Source organism: Alnus glutinosa, chromosome 14 (genome assembly GCF_958979055.1).
Source record: "Alnus glutinosa chromosome 14, dhAlnGlut1.1, whole genome shotgun sequence".
Lineage (NCBI taxonomy): Eukaryota > Viridiplantae > Streptophyta > Magnoliopsida > Fagales > Betulaceae > Alnus > Alnus glutinosa.
Window position 1 is genome coordinate 22,575,845 of NC_084899.1, and position 20,228 is coordinate 22,596,072.

Consider the following 20,228-nt stretch of genomic DNA (forward strand, 5'->3'; position numbering starts at 1 on the left):
TATAGTTGAATAAAATGCTTTGAGACTTTCTATTTTCTGAGCATTTAATTTAATTTAATTTTTATTTTTATTTATTGATTTTGACCTATGATCCTTTCAAGATCAAATTTGGAGAAAATACGCGGATAGAATAGTATTAATATCAATTTTTAATGGTTTAATGCTACAAATTGAATGTTATTGATTTTTAATGCTATTTTCTTTTTAAGCGATTTTTAAGCACTTTTAGAAGAAGAAAAAAATTATTCAACGTTAAAATCAAGTGGAAATTTTAGAAGAAACAATTAGTATTTGAGGGCCCTATGCAGCTGCCTACTTTGTCTAATGGTATAGCCGACCTGCCCAAATCCCACCAGCTCAAGTAGCTGTTTGGGTTCCACCTGTTGTCTAATGGTGTAGCCGGTCTGCCCAAATCCCACTAGCTCATGTAGCTGTTTGGGTTCCACCTGTTGTCTAATGGTGTAGTCGGTCTGCCCAAATCCCACCAGCTCAGGTAGCTGTTTGGGTTCCACCTGTTGTCTAATAGTGTAGCCAGCCTGCCCAAATCCCACCAGCTCAGGTAGCTGTTTGGGTTCCACCTGTTGTCTAATGGTGTAGCCAGCCTGCCCAAATCCCACCAGTTCAGGTAGCTGTTTGGGTTCCACCTGTTGCGGTTGCTCAGACAACCTCTCACATCTCACGTGAAGTAATTAATGGACAACCTCATCGCATGAGATCCAAATATTCTTGATATTCTCATTGCCTTCACAATTTCTTGGCACGTTTTAATATGTTTGCCCCATTGGTCCCTTTATCTTAGTCAAAACTTCTTCTTCAGTAATGGTCCAAAGATAAGAACTTCTATATACGGACAGAAGGGGTGAGATCTACTAAGAACAATCTAATTGGGTCATGCTTAGCTTAATGTTTGCAACCAATAATAGGCCCAAGACTGGCAAACAGGTGCATGGTGCATGGTGCATGGTGCATGTGGATGATGATGACCAAGGCAATTGCTTGTGGACAATGTAGGTTGGTCCAGTCTATGAGTAGCAATAGACAGACCCGTGTGGGAGGGGTTTGAGTTGGAGGGACCTAGAATCCATGGTCCAAACACAGTGTGTTCAGATGGCTTAGTCAGGTGAACCCTCCAGACTACCCACATGGGCACAATTGACATCTAAGATCAACCTATGTTATCCTCGGATCAAGACTCTCAAGAGATGATCTATTTTGTTGGAAATAATCCTACTGCAAGTTGAATTGGATGGTAGTCTCAATTTGGGTCCAATAAAAACTCATTGAAGAATTTGGTCAACAGTTTAACTCCCAATTAAATAAGAATAAAATATTTTATGCATGGAACATACTTTTCTCTCATGAGCTAATTCATGCATCGGAACAAAACCCCCCATTCCGAAAATTATCCTAACATATCTTATAGTTCAAAATGGTTTAAAATTCTTAAATGATGTGATACTATATACAACGTGAATCATTTCCATTTCACTTTAAACGGAAAAGATACTATTCTATTATCTTGTTCGTTTGCAAGCCAAAATCCATTCTTGGATGCGGGCAAATCTGCATTTTCACTAGCATTGCCACTTGTCAAACAGTCCAGCTGGGGCGGCGAACTGGACGGCCAAGATTGATCAAATAAAGCAGGACTACAACTGTACTGCTTTGAAGATGAAGGGTGGTCCAAAAGTAGGGGTCCTTATGGTCCAAACCCTAGTGAGGAATTTATTGTGGTAGAGAAGGGTGTGGTAAAGACCTTTGTGTGCTATTTGGGCAGTCCCATGTGAATTCCTCATGGTTGGCAGCCTACAATGTAGAACTCTTTGCCCTCAATTCAAACTCAACTTTGATTTTGATTTTAAAATACCCGTCCCTATTCATTTATTTTGTAGGGAGTCAATGTTAGCTCTTTCTTTCTATCCAAATCAAGTTCGAGTTTGATTTTCAAGGACTTGTCTCTGTTCATTAATTGTGCAGCAAGTCATTCTTAACTATTTCCTTCTATCCCAATCTTCTCAATTCCATGATTTATGTGACCACTTGGATATTTAATGTAACCTTGTGTAATCATGATCTTTCTTCCGCTTATAAATTAGCGTGACATTTATCACGTCAATCACTAAATAATTAAATTTGATTGTGGTTAATGTAATAGTGTCACATCAGTTGTAAATTCACATGGCATTTATCATGTCAACCACTAAATAATTAAATTTGATTAGAAGTTGTCGTAGTGTCATACCTCAAGTATTTTCCTAGGTTAAGAGAGAAACAAAAATTCAACTTAACAAAGCCTTTAGCGCTATTGTTATTTCATGTATCTTTTTCACAAACTATTTTCTTCTTCGTAGGAAGAAAATTTTCATTTGAAGTTAGATCTTGACTATTGAAAAAACAACAACACTTATACTGTAATTTTTTATTTTATTTTATTTTTAAACAGTTGATACTTTCTTTTTTATTTTTTATTTTTCCTTTGAGTGGCAAGTTAATGCTTCTTAAAGCTTGTAGCTGTTAAGCCCATTGGGCTTGTTGTATTCTTTGAGTTCTTTTCTTAATAAATCTCGTATAAGTATTCATTTAAAAAAAAAAAAATCAACATATACCCATAATAAATCCAACGCACCCAAAGGCCTAGTAGAGGAGCCATTTAATTCAATAAGACCTAGCCAAGCCCAGTGACCGTGCCCAAAACCTCCAACTTTTCCTCTAATTTTTGCTGCCCACACCTCTTGCCATATGATGTTATTCTACATTAAAATTTGAAAAATGTTTGCAGTACTACACTTTTTACTACAACTCCATTAAAAACTAACACGACACCTCACGAGTACCACGTTACACAACACGGGTAAAAAAATTACGCAACAAAATTTGACAAGTAAATTTAAGTCCCAACACCGAGGAGAAATAGTGACTTCTCTTATCAATTCCCAATGGTGCACAACATTTATATACGAGTAATACTACACCTATAACTCGCATGTATTTGGAGTCACGTTATCCTCTAAAAACAAAATTTAACACCCTCCAATCACATACTGACACGTGCCAACAATTCACACATAAAGCATAGTAATCAGGCATTTGATAGTATTAGTAAACAGTGGAAAGAAACAAGTTGGAGTGGGAAGAAATTGGCAATGGCACACCACTTCAGAAGGTATGTAGAAACCTTTTATACCAAATAAATCTCAAATTCTTCGTATATATATGTTCAAATATTGTCTTTTATACAATGAAAAATTGGGTGGAGAGAGCAATATCTCAGCCACCAATGTAGTCTCCTAATCGCCCTAAAAACAATGCTGCCCAATGGCAGAAAAATGAAACCATTTTAAGAATGCACACAACCAAAAACTAAGATACATTCTTGCCCCTTTCAAAACTAAGAAAATTGTACAATTTGAATGCTAAAATAATGAATAAAAAATTAATTTTTTGGTGGGGACTTGCAAGGGAAAAACAAAAATAGAAAGAGTGAGCAAAAAGGCTATAGGATTTACAACCACCACTGCAATGACCGGAGAGTTTGAATGCACTGCCTGCTGGGACGAAACACGCGAAAAAGCATTCTTGAGCTTCTTTAGCCTTACTCATGTAAAAATTGGAAGGCTAGATTCTCAAGAAGTTCGTCTGCCGGTTTGACTTCAGAGAAATCCTTCTCTTGCTGAGAAGTAGAGAGGTCATCAACCGAGAAGGGGATGCTGCATTGAGAACCATGGATTAGTTGATATTCAAAGTGATAGTTTTCAACTATTGCTTCATTTGTTCAATTTTATAAGTAATCGAGATATCATTAAAAGCGTAAACCACACTCAAGTACACAAGAAGTACATAAAAAAAACACCTAGCTGTTGTATACAAGAAGTATACAACAGCAAATCTTTGAAAGTTAATGCTGTTGAAGGAAGCATATAGCATAATGGTACTGTCATCCTTCTATTATAATTGTAAAATGATCATAGATGAATGAACGTCTAAAAAAAAAAAGAGAACATTTTTTTTTCACTCGTCCAATTTCCAGGAGAAAAACATCAGGAACCCTTCATTTTACATAATTAAGAAAAAGAAAAAGAAAAATTCTCTTTCCAGTTGTATTTCTAAATTATCAAGCTCCAAATACACGTGTCATGGGAGTTTCTGGAGCCATTTTATGGATCTACTGTTTTTAGAGTCCCACAGAACAGATGTAAAAAGATAAAAAAAAAACTCTCACCCAGAATTGTCATCCAACAAGTAGGAATTGCTCCCGGCATCATTGGAGTCCTCTGTCATAAGTACCCTCATGCTGGAGATGACCTGTTGAAAGAGTAGGGATGAGGTTGCTAAGCAATCAAATTCACTTAACAAGATTAAGAATCACTCGCATTACAGAAGATATTCCTACAAACAAACTTACATCTGGAGACACACTTCGAGTATTATAGTTGTCATCCTTGTAGAGAACACAGATTCTGTACAGCTGCTGAACACTTAAGATCTGAAAAAGAAAAAACCAAGTCATGATGTCAGAGAGGGAGAGATCGAGTGTTAAAGGAGCCGGGCATGACAATTTCCACAATCTGGCATTAACATTTAGGGCTTCATTTGGTACGCATACAAACGAACCCTTAAAAATGAGTCATTGTTGGTTTGCGTATTTTGTATGCGTAAATGCTCTTTGTCAGCCAAATGGAGGGAAGACTGGACTAGTTCAGACAATCCACCTGAAATTTGGTCTAAAGATAACCAATGTGTGTGTGCTCTCCAGTGGAAGGAGGTGGTGAAAAGTTTAGACAACTACCTCAACTTCCACTCTAGAGAGATTCGTGAGTTAAGTTATTAAACAGTTATTTGGTATCTCAAGCTGCTTAATTGTACTTAAGGCCTTCCTGCTTTAAATCAGCAGTCTTAAGTAAAATTGCAAAGAGAGTGAGAGAGACAAACAGTCTTACAGGGCAGAGGTCATTGGTGATTTCATCATAGGAAATTCTATATTTTTGATGTATGACCTGTAGATACAAATCAGTGAAAATCAAGTGAGTAATACAGTACAAGAGCTATTATTACTTACGAGAAAAATACGGCTGTGACAACATCTAGTTAAAGCTGCCAAAGAATTTTCTAATTTTGATAAAATGCCAAGTAAAACCACAATAACTGTGCAAGATATCTTTCAGACAATGTGAAAGGAACTATTGTCAGATGTAAAGGTAAAGCAGTGCCTTAAAAAGGACCAATACCCTGTTTCATGAAATGTTTGAATTTGAACAGAAGTTATAGCATAATATTAACAATCTATCTTCTATTTGGCAAAGCTAAATGGCATAGGTGTTACAGAAGATGCTTCTTATGCAATTAAACAACTTGGTTACATGATTTAACAAGTTCCACTGCTGATAATAACGTATGAGACAAAAACAGACAAGTATCAATCTAATTTCTGGAACAGTGTAATACAAAATATTCTCATGGTTTTACCATTAAAAAAAAAATCACATTCTGTCAGTCCAATTATATTGATATTAATGCGCACCTTGACATGTCAAAAAAGTATGGAAAATATGTAACACTGCTTCTTTTTTTGGGGGGGTTCACTAGAAACCCATTGAACCTACAGCCTACACAATGGCACGTTGAGGTATTTCTTCCCTTAAATCCCCTTAATCTCTGGTGAATATATTGAAACTCCTAAAACTGAAAATATAGACATGTCAACAAATAATTACAGCCAGGTAATCCCTTCCAGACTTTGACATTGGGTTGGACATAGTCAATGTGCAGTATAGCAGTAACAAAAAATTTAGAGGGAGGCTCCTTGAAAGTGAATTGATATCCATTGTGCTCGTCTATTTTACCAATTTGGTAATATGCTTGCAAAATGTTTTACTAGGTAAACCTCCCTCCCTCTCTTACTGATAATTAGAGGTCAATAATCACATCATAATTTCGAAGATCACCCACAGGTGCAGAAAAATCAAAGTACTTCTAAACCCATATGTACTAAAATCATGTCAAGTACATCTTAGCAAAATCAAAGTTCCACAAAGATTAGGGAAAAAATTCATCAAGGACCACATAGACTGCGATATTGAAGGGTGTCTTAATATGAAACCAAATTAACATACCAAGAAACCAACAGATTGTCTTATGTGCTTAAGTTCATCCCATGATGAGCCTGCATACTGCAATCCAAAGAAATAGAGTCATGAAACTAAGGAAAATTATGAATGCCTACAGCAAGCAAAGTGTTCCATAGGTATGATGTAGGTAAACACACACAGAGACACAGCCTATATGAAACACACCAATATTAAGAAGTTGCCCAAAAAAAAGGTTCACCTGTTCTTTCGCTTCGCAGCACCATAGCTCCAACTCAGCTAACCCAGCTTTCACATATTCTCCATTGCTGAATGTACAACACTCGCGACGTAGAAGAAGGCTGGAAAACCATAAAAAAAATTCCAATATAACTAAGCTTTTTAGCATATGTAGATGACAGAATAAAATAAATAATTACCTATTAAAGAGTTGTACGTTGATATATGAGAAAGTCTGAGTGAAGATCTTCTGGACAAGAATTGGAGGCACCTGAAACCCAACAACTATAATCATTTCTTTGCATTTAAAAGAAAATTGAAAAAAAAAAGAAAAAAAAAAGTGTTTGGCATTACTCAAATTTTGTGAATTTAAAATCTTCAACGAAGCTACATACAAAATTTTCTTTCAGGGTATTGAGGAAAGTGTTGAGGGTCTCAATAATGCTCAGCCAGTAAGTCGTTGGAGAATCTTTCCCGAAAGACCGCCCAGATCTCAGTACTCCCTTTGATGTTCTTGGTGCCTATATATCCACATTACAGGTTATACATGAGGTTATACATGGAACACATAAAACTTTTTTTTTTATAAGTCAAGTATATTCAAAAAGCGCAAAGGGGCGCAACCCATAGTACACAGGACGTATACATGAAGCCCATAATTCAAAGAAAAAACACATAAAACTTCCTGTACACAATACACGTATGAGGCAGTCAACCAACTTTACACGGGCAAAGCATCATGGCTGAATGAAGTTTGGGCACCCCATGTTCAGTAATGGACCCACAGGGCCAGGATTTTCCAAAAAAAGCTCCCCTACCTCCCAGATTTGGCAAAAAAGCCCCCCAAAGATTTTCAAAACAAAAAGGCCCAAAATTTTTTGAAAAACACAAATTTGTGGACTTGTCATGTCAGCATTTTCTTTTTTCTTTTTTGATTTATGTTTCCTTGATTATCATTGGAAATGACTATTGGAAAACTTTCATTATACTGTTAGTAGCTCGCTACCAACATGCAAAAAAGAAAAAAAAATAATATATATTCTTCAGTTCAGTTAAATCTAATAGAATTATTTGTTGCAAAATCGAGACTTGAACATTTACCTATAAAACATGTAATCTTGGCCACTTTCATCATTCCTTTTTAATACTTTTCATTTCTCTCATAAACCATGAAATCATGGTCACTGTATTTTTATTTTTGGAAAAATTATGGTTAGTTTTATCTTCTTCTTTTTATATATAAATAATGAATATATTCAAACAAAGCGTAGAGGGGCACAACTCAAGTACACAAAGTATACAAGAGAACTCCTAACCTATAGAGAAAGAAAAACATAAAGCTAAAAACTCAAAAAAAGTAGAAACAAGTGAAATATGCCATGCCACTCTCCATGTATACAGGGTTAGTTTTATCTTCTTTTTGGTGCTTTTCTTTGATTCACTACCTTTTTTAGTTTGTTTTTTTCTCAGAGCAACTTAAGGTTTGGCACAAAATTGTAATTTTTATTTTCATTTTTTTCTTAAAAAATTTTTTTGTGGATGCAACCTATTTCTTAGCCTAGATGCCATTGAATTTTTTAACAATTTTTTGGACAGTTATACATCTTTGAAGTTGTAATTACCCTCTCCACTATCTCATATGCAATGTAAAAACGGAAGTGTCATAATTTATAATTTTTTATTCTTTAATTACCTTGTATATTAAATACACTTTATAATTCTCATAAAGCATATTTTTGCATAAGTGCTTGAAGATTTAGTCACCAATAAATTGTATATTTTATTTTATTTTAAAATAACATCCGGTCCCCTCCTAATAAACAACCCAGTTCCATCCCTGCCCATGTTGGTGGGGCAACTGCTGAGTTTGATTGAATAGAGTTGATAAATGAAGTTCAAAGTACCTGGATACATGATGAAAGAAAAGATGAAATCTCCTTCTTTAAGTTGTCTCGAATAATTCCGTAGATTTTCTCCACATAGGCTGTGAGCTGCTGCTTGAAAAGCAAAGCTGGGTATTTAGCTTCAACCTCTCGAACTACATCAAGTGCAGGAACAGGAAGATTGGCAGAAGAAGGGGATGAGCGAAAACCCTGGAATTGAATTACCACATCATATTACATTGACAGAGAAATGGAGTTGAAACTTAAAAGTATAATTTTACATCACAAAAGGAAAGAGATACACAAAATCTAACAAAGTGAATTTTAGAATCTTATACCATGGCCATCCTCCCAAAGATAGACGTTGGAGCAGGTGGTTTTCGATGTTGAGTTGCACCACTTGAACCAGCACCCTTCAGACTTCTTTGGAGCAAGAACAATAAAGTAGATGTATTTGATAGCCAATAAGCCATATCATTATTGTCATCTTGATTCTGACATTAGAAACATTCATCACATTAAACTTCTAACACTAAAAAGAGCACACCAAACACAATAAAAAGAATGCAGCAACCAATTCTTCTACACTCGTGACAATTTGGCGACACCACTAAAAACAATGCTTAATACCTCAAAGTTGGGAAGGCAAGAAGAGAGACACTGCCAAGATACCTGGTCAACTTTAAAAGAATTTCTGAAAACATCTTTTAAGTGGTCTACATTTCAAGCATAAGCATATTCTTGCATTCAAAATGAAGATTGCATAGTAATGCCTATTCTGAAGTCAATAGAAAATGAAAACGGCCATTGGCTATAAAGATATCATCTACTAAAAGATGAAACAGTAAAGACACCACAAATGCGTGATCTGATACTTCAAACCCCAGCTGATAACTCAAAAGATTGAAGTTAAAATTACAGAAGCAATAAACAAATCCCATACACAAGGTGCAGGTAGTGTAAAACTGGCTACAATTATACAAACACTATCGACATGTGGAAATACATTCTTACAAAGCGCCAAAAGAATCTAATTACAGTGTACTTCTAGCCTTATACACCTTCAACCTTCAGACAAGAGACAGAATAATTGTACTGTTGGGAATTGAGGGGATACTTAGGGTCCATGCTTCCCTAGAATTGCATTTGACCCTTGTGCCTTTTAAGTTTTTCTTCAACAATAGCCAACTCCCAGATGCATTATTCTTTTGTAGGTACAAATAAGTAATTGGATGCTTCAAGTGGGTTAACAATCCATTGAAAATGTCCATAAACATAGTAAACCAGTTACCTCGATGGCAGAACCAATCATCTGGATGAGACGATCAAATACACTAGTCCTTTCGGCTTCAAAAGATTTCCAGTGGAGAAGACATTTGTAGATGGTAAATGCTGCAACAGGCTTCCCATGACTGAACCCAATGTTTTTCATTACACAGCTAATAAGAGCATCAACATTCTCCTGTAACAAAAGCAAATTTCAAAATGTTAAAATTAGTCAGCCTACACTCTGAACAAAAAATAAAAAAAGGTATGGGCAGATGAAGAAAATCATGATTTCTATAAGCACAGACATGTTGACGTTCAACAAGGGATCTCCTGAACTTGCTATCAGATTCTGTCCCAAACTTCTTAACAGGAGTTGCACTCTGGGGTTCCTGAAAAAATAAACTCTTATTAATGACTAGTAAAGAGAAAATAGAGTATAATAAGGTGGATACATACAAGCATAGACTACAAAAGAAACAAAGACAAGAAAAATGTAAACTACATTGGCTTTGCTCTCTTCACTCACATGATGACCATTCTCCATTCTCTGCAAGTAACAAAAAAACATGTAATAAAATCAACAACCAGAGAGAGAGAGAGAGAGAGAGAGAGAGAGAGAGAGAGAGAGAGAGAGAGCTAATTTATTTGGCAGTGTATGTTTACCTGAGTTGCTGGAGTCCGTAGACTGTCTGATGTCTTTTCTACAGGTGTTAGCAACGCTTGCTGCCGAAGAATTTTGTTTTCAGACTCAATGTCAGAAAATTTTTCTTCAAGCCTGCAAAGGAAAGAAACAACGATCACAATGAAAAAAACTGAAATTGGGAGAGAGACGGGGATTAACCACAGTTTGAACATTTGTGCTAACACAAGAATTTTCACTCTATGTTCAATATGTAATATGGATCTATATTCTAATCTATGTCCAACATTACAAAAGAATCTAGACCAGGACAACCACCTCTGCATAGCAGTCTTTAGCTGAATTATTTTTGTTTCTGCATCCAAAGCTTGCTTCAACCTCTCTTCACTAATTTTACTTGTCTCTTCAAATTTTTTCTCTGTTTCATCAATTTTCTTTTCCAGTGAGCTAACCATGGCCTGCATAATTTCTCCAGAAACCAATAAATAAGCAAGAAGAAATGAACAAGTACATTCTCAAAAACTAAGACGGCATTCTTGGGATGTCTTAGTACATAAAAAAAGGCAGTATTCTTCAGCAGAATGCAGATCCTACACTTTCAGCCACATTACCTTGAGCTTTTCATTTTCACTGCTAAGCTTCTCCAGCATTACATGGTCAACAACCGGAACCTCCTGTATAACAGGGACTTTCTCTGCTGCCCTTTTTGCAGCCTCACATTCTTTCTCAAGCATTGATTTAGTATCCTTAAACTGAAGCTGCATCTCTTGCAAAGCAGAATGTAGTTTCTCATTTTCTTGTGTTTTAGCCTCTTCCATGTCAGCCTACAAATATTGGACGTATTACGAAAAACAAAATATGAGAAACACAATAAAGTTCACAGAGAAACATTTGTAGCAAACACATTATATATAAACTTCTGCTTTTACTCTCTTCCATATTTCTTTTCTATAAGCAATACAATACTGGCATTCATCCAATTCAATTTACAAAAGCCAAAATTATAGTCATTACCAAAAACAGCTCCATAACCTATAAGCAATTTGTAAACTTTCCCAATTTTGCAATTTTTATGTTCTAAGTTCTGTCATCAGATCTCTTAAAGGCTTACATTTAAAAAATTAGCCATGCTTCAAAACCAAAGTCAACAATTGACAGGTAACAGATGAGGTTCACAGAAAATTCGTGGTCTCTGACTGCATGTTCTGACAAGCAACTTCACACCACTCTCAATAGATTCATAGCCAAAATAACACCTACCCTTATGCGTTTCTCCAGCTGTAATCTCCATGTCAGTTCTTCAACTTGCTTTTCCAGTTTATTTTTCGCAGCTTGGAGAGCACCAGTTTCCCTTGCAGCCTGTACGCAGAGACAAGAAAAGCTGAGAGCCCAGAATATCACATACCAAAGCTAAAATTTGCAAACTGAGCAGCTTAATAAAAACCAAGTCATCAAAAACATAAGCATAGCAATCACAAATATTCATGATTTTGCAAGTACGAAACATGTCAAAAAGCAGGCTCTTCTCCTTTGTGATCTGGTGCTGTAATAAAAGCTTGATAAGTACTCAATATCTGTCTCATAAATGAAGCTGAATTTTTTATAAGATGTTTTTTTCTCATAAAGGAATTAAATACTCTTGATTAAGAAACATAAGTTTGTCTGCTTGCAGAAACACTGAATGTATTCAGGCAAACTTCAAAGCATTAAAAATCCCTGGCATTCTGGGAGAAAAGGTTTTAATTACCATTTAATTTGTGGTTGGGAGCATTTCTCAAAGACCTTTACTTGGCATAAAAGGAGTGACAAGGGATCATATGGTTTTCAAATTCTGAATGTGCAGAAAGAGAAAGGGTGAGGTGATTTGGATGAGCAGACCTGTTTAGATTATGGGGAGAGTGAAGGCGATTGGTTCTGGTTTGGGAATTCAGGAGGAAATGGGGCGATGAGCTGATGAGCCAATGAGGCATGGGAGAGAGGGAATCCCCGTTGCTATAAGGAGAAGGTGGTGGTTGTTGACAGTGGAGGTGCTTATGACAGTTAATAGATTCCATGAAATCGTAGTTTCAAATACTGCCAATGGATATAAAGGTTGAAATGGGATGCAGGGAAAGGTGATCTTCAAAATTATTTCCACCACAGGTTAATGCAGGGTGACAGCACAAACCGTGAGTGGTTGGTGTTAGATGAAGAGAAATTTTATCTTTTTATCTAGTAAAAACTAGAGCAGTCATGAATTGAGGCAGGTGTTGGTAAATTCCCACATTTATGGTATTCTATGCCAAAGCCAAATATAATGAAGCTACTTATTTTAATCAGTTCTGAAAAATTAATGAAACTTTTTTTTTTTTGTAAGTAAAATTAATGAAACTCAATATAGGATGTTTATCAGTTTATGTATCTTGAGATACAAAAGACTTCAGTCTTAAATCAAAACGACGAATGCATGCATGAAAAGTGTCTGTACTTTTCCAATCTTATCAGATGTCCCCTTAGGGACCCAAAAAACAAGATCTCTTTATCGATTTTAACTGTAAAGTGTCTGTACTTTTCCAATCTTATCAGATGTCCCCTTAGGGACCCAAAAAACAAGATCTCTTTATCAATTTTACCTGTAACTACAATACTTTTACCTAAACAATGTCACAACATAAGACCCAATGAAATAAAAAGAAAAGATAATAAAGGAAGAAGTAGTCACCATCTTAAGGTTCCGTAGTTCTTTTCGAGCAACTCTTCCTCTCCATGCACACTGTGTCGTAATTGCCGCTTTCTTTATCTTCATATAATGCAGCCGCGCCAAGTATTTGCGACACTGGCTCTGCAGTACAGAACCAAAAGTATTCCAAGTTTGCAAGGAATTTTTTTTTTTATAAGTTTGCAAGGAGGAAATAATATATTAAACCGAAAGAATTTCAGCTACACAGACGGCAGAGGTATGACAGTTGTGTACACAACTCCTTAGAGATGTTGATATTTCAAGAAAATATTTTAACATTCATAAGAAATAACAAATAAAAAATAAAAATATGCTTAAGAACCTTTTAAAACCAGCCATCCATTTTGTTAAAAGTATATTTTACCTGAAGAATAATTGCAGCTCTAGTCTGCCTTCTGAAGCGTAGCTCAATACGAGCAGCCATTCCACGCATTCCTGTCTGAATAGAAACAGCAGAGGAATGCAATTCTCTGTAAGCTTTCCTAGCAAGAAACATCCGCAAGTCTCTCTGGATCATCAGAGAAGAAGCTTCTCTTCGCATGCCCTCGTAAATTTGCCGAGTAAGTTGTCCTGTAATCAGCATAGACAAAAGCTGACAAGAAGTATATACAAGTCTCGTTGTCTTAGCAGATAGGAGTACAAACTATAACCTAAAAGATCAGGATGTCCAAAGACATCACGATCAAAATTTAAATACCTCTTAATGCAGCTTGAATTTGTATAACAGACCGCCGGAGCAAGACAAAATTTTTGCGGGCCAAATAAGAATGGACTTTCCTCTGAATAATGCTAGCTGATCTTCCTAAGACCTCACTCCTATGGGCATCTAGTTCTGCCATCTGACCAGCCCTAAGGAAAACTTTTGTTTTACCAATCTGCAATGACAAACAGGATCAAAGGATCACAAAAGCTATCCACAAAATAAATATATAGCACAAGTAACAAATCAGCATTTTACAACAGCAAAGACAAACATTTAAGTGCCCAAAAACCAACCTATATACCTCTCAAATCATTCACACCCCCCCCCCCCCCCCCCACCAAAAAAAAAAAGACTAACTATTTAATTGTGATTTAAGAATGTCACTATAAATCAAAGAAAAAGTATCAATTTATTTTCCTAGGATGAACAATCACCGACCTTCCAGCATTACTCAGAGTTACAAGATAAAACAGGAGAAATAATTATAGAATATTTTAATTGATCATCCATGCTAAATCAGATATCTGTTGTGTTTTCTTCTTCCTGGAAATCCTTTAAGTTCGCCAACCTATAGATTGTAGTGCTAGACTTTTTCTTGTCCCTCTGTAGTGAGGAATCTACTACTCTCTTTTGATTCTCCCCCAATTCTGTCTCACATAGTTCTATATAAGAAAAAAAAATTTGATAGGTAAATAACGAAATAGCATTAAAAGCGTAAAGGCGCCCCAAAGCATACACAGAGTATACAAAAAGGACACCAAAACAAAAGAAAAAACAGAGAGCAAAGAAAGAAACCCCGAACAAACCCAAGAAAAACTACACTAAATCCCCAATCTCTTGCCTCTATACCTGCTAGATCCCACACCCCTAGCATCGAAATTGATCGAGCATTCTAAATTCTTGACCTCTCTATTCATTTTTTTCTTAGGAGTAGATACCGAGTTCTGCTCCTCATCCACCAATGTCAAGAAATCTAGAAAACCTTCCTCAGACCCCATAAAAGAAATCCCCATCATGCGAAAACACAACTTAGCATCTTGCACTACAAGATTATAAATTTATTAATGAAGAATAAGCCACCACAGAAATAGAAAGATACAGCCACTAATAACTAAATATTATCATAGTCAAGACAAATGAGAAGATCAGATTGGTGCATATATTTCCATTGTAAAATGAAGAAGGTGTAAAGTAGGAAACTTTCATCAGCCTGTAGAAAGATCCGCACAAGTTAAAAAGTTACATATCACAAGCTTTTTTCACTTCATAGAATGCAAATAAAGACAGCAGTCACTTCTAACTGGCACTAAACTACATAACATAATGAGGGTCTACTTTGGCGATTGCATGAAGGATTGAAGAGTTAGAAGGCACTATAGCAACACTATAATCAGGTCAAATTTTCACTTTCCAGTTCTCAGGAAATCCAAAATATAGAGCTCTTCTTTAATGAAGTAATTCTCCTGGCAAAGATAAAAGCTGCTAATTATCCCCCGTCACCTAAAAACTTACACCTAAATCTATTGATAATTAGACGAGAAACAAATGGGTGTATGGAAAATGGGAAACAACTTGCTTTGGATTTAACTAGAACACGCATCTCATCACATACAAAGGACGATCATTTGTTTAGTACATTTCACAACAAACAAGCCTACAGAACCACAACAAACTAGATCCAGAGATCAAGATAAGTATATTCTTGAAACCAAGCCCAGCAGTAAAGAATGTGTCAATCTCTTTATACTGTTAAATCCAAATTCCGTAAATAACAATTCCAACCAGTCCATGCTATGCAAACCCACATTCTAGTGCCTCCACTTAGCTCAGGGACATCATGTCATTGAAAATAATGCTTTCATGTCTTTTCCAATGAACAAGCAATCTAAATCACATACAAGCTGATCCATATCATTTAGGTCTTTGTGTTTTCTGCGCGAGGGGGGGGGGGGGAGACAAGTAAAATCTTGTTATAAGGGTTCTCTAAAGGTGCTTAAACAAGCTTGTCACTATTACTCAAGTGATCCAGGAAAAGCATCAATATTATACTTTTGCAGTATTCTTGTGACACAAAAACAAAACTATCTTGCGTGGACTATAATGATGTCAATGCATCTGTTCTCCAAAACTTATGACCATATTAAATTAGGAGGAAATGTACAACCAGTAAGAGAAAAAGAATTATGATAGAATTTCAATCTGTGAAGAATGTCCGATCATCATCAAATAATTACCTCTTTTTTTTATAAATAAAATATATTTCAGAAAAACACAGAGGGACGCAACCCAAAATACACAAGATACCCCTAATCCATAGAGAAAGAAGAACACAAATCAGAAAAAGTAGAACCAGGCAAAGTATTCAACGTCACGCTCCAAGTATACAAATTGAGCAAGCCATTCTCACAATCATCAAATAATTACCTGATAGCCTTTAAGTCCCACCTTCTCTAGAAGCCTCTTGCAAGCAACGACCTCATCAGAACTGATTATATTATTATAGAAATATTGTCAGGACATTTAATGGTTAGGAAAAACATCTGACAGCAAATGAAAACAATCGAATTACCTCCCATCCAAAACTTCAGGTGCAAGGAGGCCAAATCTGTCTACAAATTCAACAAAGGGTTTTCTAGTGGGAAATCCAGCACAACTTATCCTAATTGCCTCCATGACTCCCTGAAATGAGACAAATAAAATATGTATAAACTCGAATAAAATGCAGTAAATTTTAACTACCACACCAACAATATTCACAAATCAACACCATAAGATATCAAAATTCTTACCCCACAACGTAGTTGTTGGAGAACATTTTTATTCTCAAAGATCGATGGCTTGAGAAGATTATTGGGTTTTACACAACGAATGTAATGCGGCTCAGTCGTGCTGAGAGTTTCAAGCAGTGATTGCAATTGTTGCTGCATAAAGTAAAAAAGAGGATTTCACAACCCACCAGACAGAAGAAAGAAGCTCTTTCTTTTTTTACCCATAATAGAAGAGGAAAACTATCAGACCTTAAACCGTGAACCAATTGAAGAGAACTTTGATGATTTGGATGAATCCTCAGCTGAAGGCGGAAATAAACCCGCCACAAAGGAGCATCTGGAAGCACTCAAGAGCGCCTGATGTTCAGCAACAACATAGTCTTTGTTCTTGTCCAGGAACAGTTCTGTTTGATAAGTGACCTGAAAGTCATATCAAAGTTTTCAGTGAATGTATTTCTTATAATAACTTCTTCCTTCACTACAAAGAACAATGCAAACAAGCACACTTACGTCGCCAGCGTAATGGCAAATTGTGAAGTCACTACGCGATAATTTTGGCTTGGTGAAGCGTTGATGATTTTTGAATGTCTGATACAGCTTTTGGGCAAATGTTTCATGTGTTGATCTTGGAAACATACTGCAGAATACACAACTCAGCTATCTCATAACCAAACAGTGTATTCAATGAATTTTTATGATGTGATATAGAGCAACTAAAGCAATATACTACACAGTGCAGTACTTACCAAGCTTCATCCAGAAGAGCAATAATGCCGCCTGGTTTCTGAAAATACATTAATGAACATATAAAAAATCAAACGTACAAGACATGAATAAAATGGAAACTAAAGACAGACAGCAGCACAGAGAGAGAGAGAGAGTCAAATTTTAAAGTAAACACCCCATGACCACAATGATTTCATTGTTTTCAACTTATAATCGATGGATTCATGTCAGATTAATTTCAAATTGATGGGGGTATTTCATCGTTTCCATCATTCCATAGAATAGTAGTGCAGGAATCAGTTTGACAATCAAGATATAGGGAAAGAAATGGTAATATTTAGAAAAAGAACAAAAAGGTGCACAGAAGAGAGGGCGTAACAAAGGGGATAGTTAGAACTCATAGCATTCTGCCTTGAGCATGCTCTTAAACTTAAAAACAGCCTCAACCAAACTACTAGAGATCGACCACATGAATTCTTTTTTAACATTCAACTCTATAAAAGCCACAGTTGTCTGGACTCGTGTGTGACTACATTTTACGTTGGCCATTTAACTAGCTCAACCCTCTTTCAAGCTTTCAGATAACTGAAAGACAGGACACTTTACGCAACTTCGACAGAAAGAATGAAAAGTTAACTGCTACATTATGTAAGATCAAACACCAGATGTTCACAACCAAGGATGAACCCTCTTTCTGCTGCATGCTTTGTCCACTTTTTGGAGAAACCAGCAAAGATACATAAGTTTTTTTTTTATAAGAAAAGCATTATTACAAAAAGCGTAAGGTGCTCTTAAGTACACAAGGAGTATACACAGGAACAACCAAAACTAGCCCACGAAAGAGAACCCAACTAAACCCACAAGGACCTAAACCCTAAAACCCGAAAGGAACACCCAAAACCAGCCCACAAAAAGAACCCAACTAGACCCACAAAGAACTAAACCCTAAAACCTCAAGACCCACAAAAGGCACACAACCCTACGTCATGTGAGCCTTGCCTTTCCAACACCTAGAGGGAGCGCTTACATCACCATAATTAATGGAGCTTTTCAAATTCAAAAGCTCCCTCATGCCTTTGGTCTTTTGGGGCGCTATCATCTTATCCTGATGAAATTCTTCTTTCATGGCATCCAGGATTGCCAAGGACTCCACGCCATGAACACATCTAGGATACATAAGTTGATCACATGCAATCATGAAAGATTCACCTTGGCAGAAATCAACATGCAAAGAATTTTTTTTTCTTTTTTTGTTTTTCATAAAGTAATAATTCATAAGAAAAGTTCAGAAAGGGGCACAACTCTAGTAAGTGGGGAGGATACAAGAGAAACACCAACGCCTAAAGAGAGTTATGATTTATGGAACAAATCCAATAGAAAGCTAAGCAAAACACTAAGCATGTTAGACACACAAACCTTTTCAATGAGATCGAGAATATCTTGATTATCAACAAAATCAATGTAACTCCAATCAATTTCTTCTTTTGTATATTCTTCTTGCTCCATTTTGAAAACATGCTGCCAACAAGATATTTATGCATTACAAACATATGCAATACATATAGATTGAACAGTCGCGAAGAACAATAAAGAAAATACAGAAATCATTCACAGAAAACCTGATTGAAATGTTGCTGAAGCTTCTCGTTTGTGAGATTGATGCAAAATTGCTCAAAACTGCAAAATACACACACACAAAAAAAAAAAATTAAAAAAAAAAATGCATGAGATATAAAACACAAGCATCTAAAGCAACACTCATAAATCCAGTCTCAACAAATTAACATTTAAGTCCATGCAAAGCATTCCAGTCTATTAAGGAAATTAATGCAGGAAGTATATTGATACTTTTACTCTTGCAAGACATTATTTTTAGATCACTTTGGCATTCTCCTTAGCAGAAAAGTAACAAACCCAAAATTTGCACATTAATAAGACTATATGCAAGTTTGCCCTTTTCTTTCATCTAGAGAACCACACATTCACAGAACATCAGGACTGGACAATAAGCACCAAAAAGAACCTTCTGCGTTCACCTCTATAGGTAGCTACTCCTGGAAGTTAGAACAAATTGACAGAATATTTGAAATCATCAGATTATTAAACAAGTAGAATACATGCCGAATGGGCAGAAGCAGATACTAGAATTTTCAACTAGACAAGAGGAAACTGCTCTTTCAAAGCTCCAATGGCATTTAGAATTTACTGCAATGTTACCATTAGGTCAACTTGAAGGCAAAATTAGCGGCAACAAACAGATAGGCCATGCAAGGAACTTAGTATTGACACAATGGATGATAAATCATCCCAGCACTGTCCCAGAGATAAAGAAATGAAAGAATTTAACAGATAAACCAGCACATGGTACTTTCATATAGATGCTCAAACCCCCCATAGTAACCATGCCACATGCATCTAAATATCCTTCGACGTACTTAAAAGACAAAAGCAAAAGGCAAGACACCACTTTATGGGAAAGGATTAGTCTCGCAAGTCATATTAAAGTACAGAAAAGTGATAAAAATGAGAAAGGAGGGTTGGGGGAGGAGAGAGGGGCATAGCTGAAAATTGATAATAAAAAAGCAACCAATAAAAGAAACATGGTAAATTACTAATGATTATAAACGAAAATAATTGAGGTCAATGGTATGCATTGAGTCGGGGAGTAACAAGTAAAAAATGGCTGCTCAAAGAGAGCTTCAATCTCTCCTTATACAGCCTTGAGAGGAAAAGCAATCTTCCATTGAGTTCACATAGAGAAACTAATCTATGTCAATATAAAAAGATAAGGCATACCGGTTAAGCACCTGTTTGTCTTGAAACTCTCAAAACCATATATATCAAGCACCCCAATTAAGAACTTTGACTCAGGGTCTTGACCAATTGAACTATTAATCTTATCCACAAGCCTGTAGAAGCAAGAAGGGTCCACTGTTCAATTCACAGCCCAAATTTGAACAAAATAACTAGTAACATAAGAAAGAACCCACTGAATAATCCTCAATCAAACTCTTCAAAGAGTATCTTACCAGTCAAACAACCTCGCATAGACAGTTTTAGCTAAAGCATCTCTACTGACAGCTGCAGATTCTGGATCCAGACATTTTGTTATGGTTTCATCACGGGTTACAATTACACGTTTGCAAAGAGAATCTTCTAGTGCCTTTGCATCACACCTGAACAAAATTTAAGAATTGATAGCCCACATTTATTCTCTT

General features: G+C 36.1%; 1 protein-coding gene across 2 annotated transcripts in view; it reads right to left on the reverse strand.

Annotated features, from left to right (window-relative positions):
* Positions 1-3,155: 3,155 nt before the first annotated feature.
* The window catches only part of LOC133858082 (myosin-6-like), a 30,256-nt gene continuing 13,183 nt past the window's right edge, over positions 3,156-20,228 (reverse strand). The window contains exons 10-39 of one of the 2 annotated variants that reach the window (XM_062293521.1): positions 20,040-20,186; positions 19,818-19,919; positions 18,630-18,687; positions 18,427-18,528; positions 17,031-17,068; positions 16,795-16,921; positions 16,534-16,704; positions 16,306-16,437; positions 16,086-16,195; positions 15,941-16,001; positions 13,511-13,688; positions 13,178-13,383; positions 12,796-12,915; positions 11,355-11,453; positions 10,706-10,918; positions 10,413-10,552; positions 10,118-10,229; positions 9,981-10,001; positions 9,760-9,843; positions 9,477-9,647; positions 8,524-8,679; positions 8,207-8,395; positions 6,698-6,823; positions 6,503-6,573; positions 6,325-6,424; positions 6,111-6,167; positions 4,938-4,994; positions 4,403-4,483; positions 4,220-4,302; positions 3,156-3,707 (exon numbers count right to left, since the gene is read on the reverse strand). In XM_062293521.1, the coding sequence (XP_062149505.1) occupies positions 3,593-3,707; positions 4,220-4,302; positions 4,403-4,483; positions 4,938-4,994; positions 6,111-6,167; positions 6,325-6,424; positions 6,503-6,573; positions 6,698-6,823; positions 8,207-8,395; positions 8,524-8,679; positions 9,477-9,647; positions 9,760-9,843; positions 9,981-10,001; positions 10,118-10,229; positions 10,413-10,552; positions 10,706-10,918; positions 11,355-11,453; positions 12,796-12,915; positions 13,178-13,383; positions 13,511-13,688; positions 15,941-16,001; positions 16,086-16,195; positions 16,306-16,437; positions 16,534-16,704; positions 16,795-16,921; positions 17,031-17,068; positions 18,427-18,528; positions 18,630-18,687; positions 19,818-19,919; positions 20,040-20,186 (3,427 nt within the window). In that variant the 3' untranslated portion in view covers positions 3,156-3,592. Of the gene's footprint in view, positions 3,708-4,219; positions 4,303-4,402; positions 4,484-4,937; positions 4,995-6,110; positions 6,168-6,324; positions 6,425-6,502; positions 6,574-6,697; positions 6,824-8,206; positions 8,396-8,523; positions 8,680-9,476; positions 9,648-9,759; positions 9,844-9,956; positions 10,002-10,117; positions 10,230-10,412; positions 10,553-10,705; positions 10,919-11,354; positions 11,454-12,795; positions 12,916-13,177; positions 13,384-13,510; positions 13,689-15,940; positions 16,002-16,085; positions 16,196-16,305; positions 16,438-16,533; positions 16,705-16,794; positions 16,922-17,030; positions 17,069-18,426; positions 18,529-18,629; positions 18,688-19,817; positions 19,920-20,039; positions 20,187-20,228 lie in introns of both variants that reach the window. The other variant, XM_062293519.1, reaches the window with a different exon arrangement.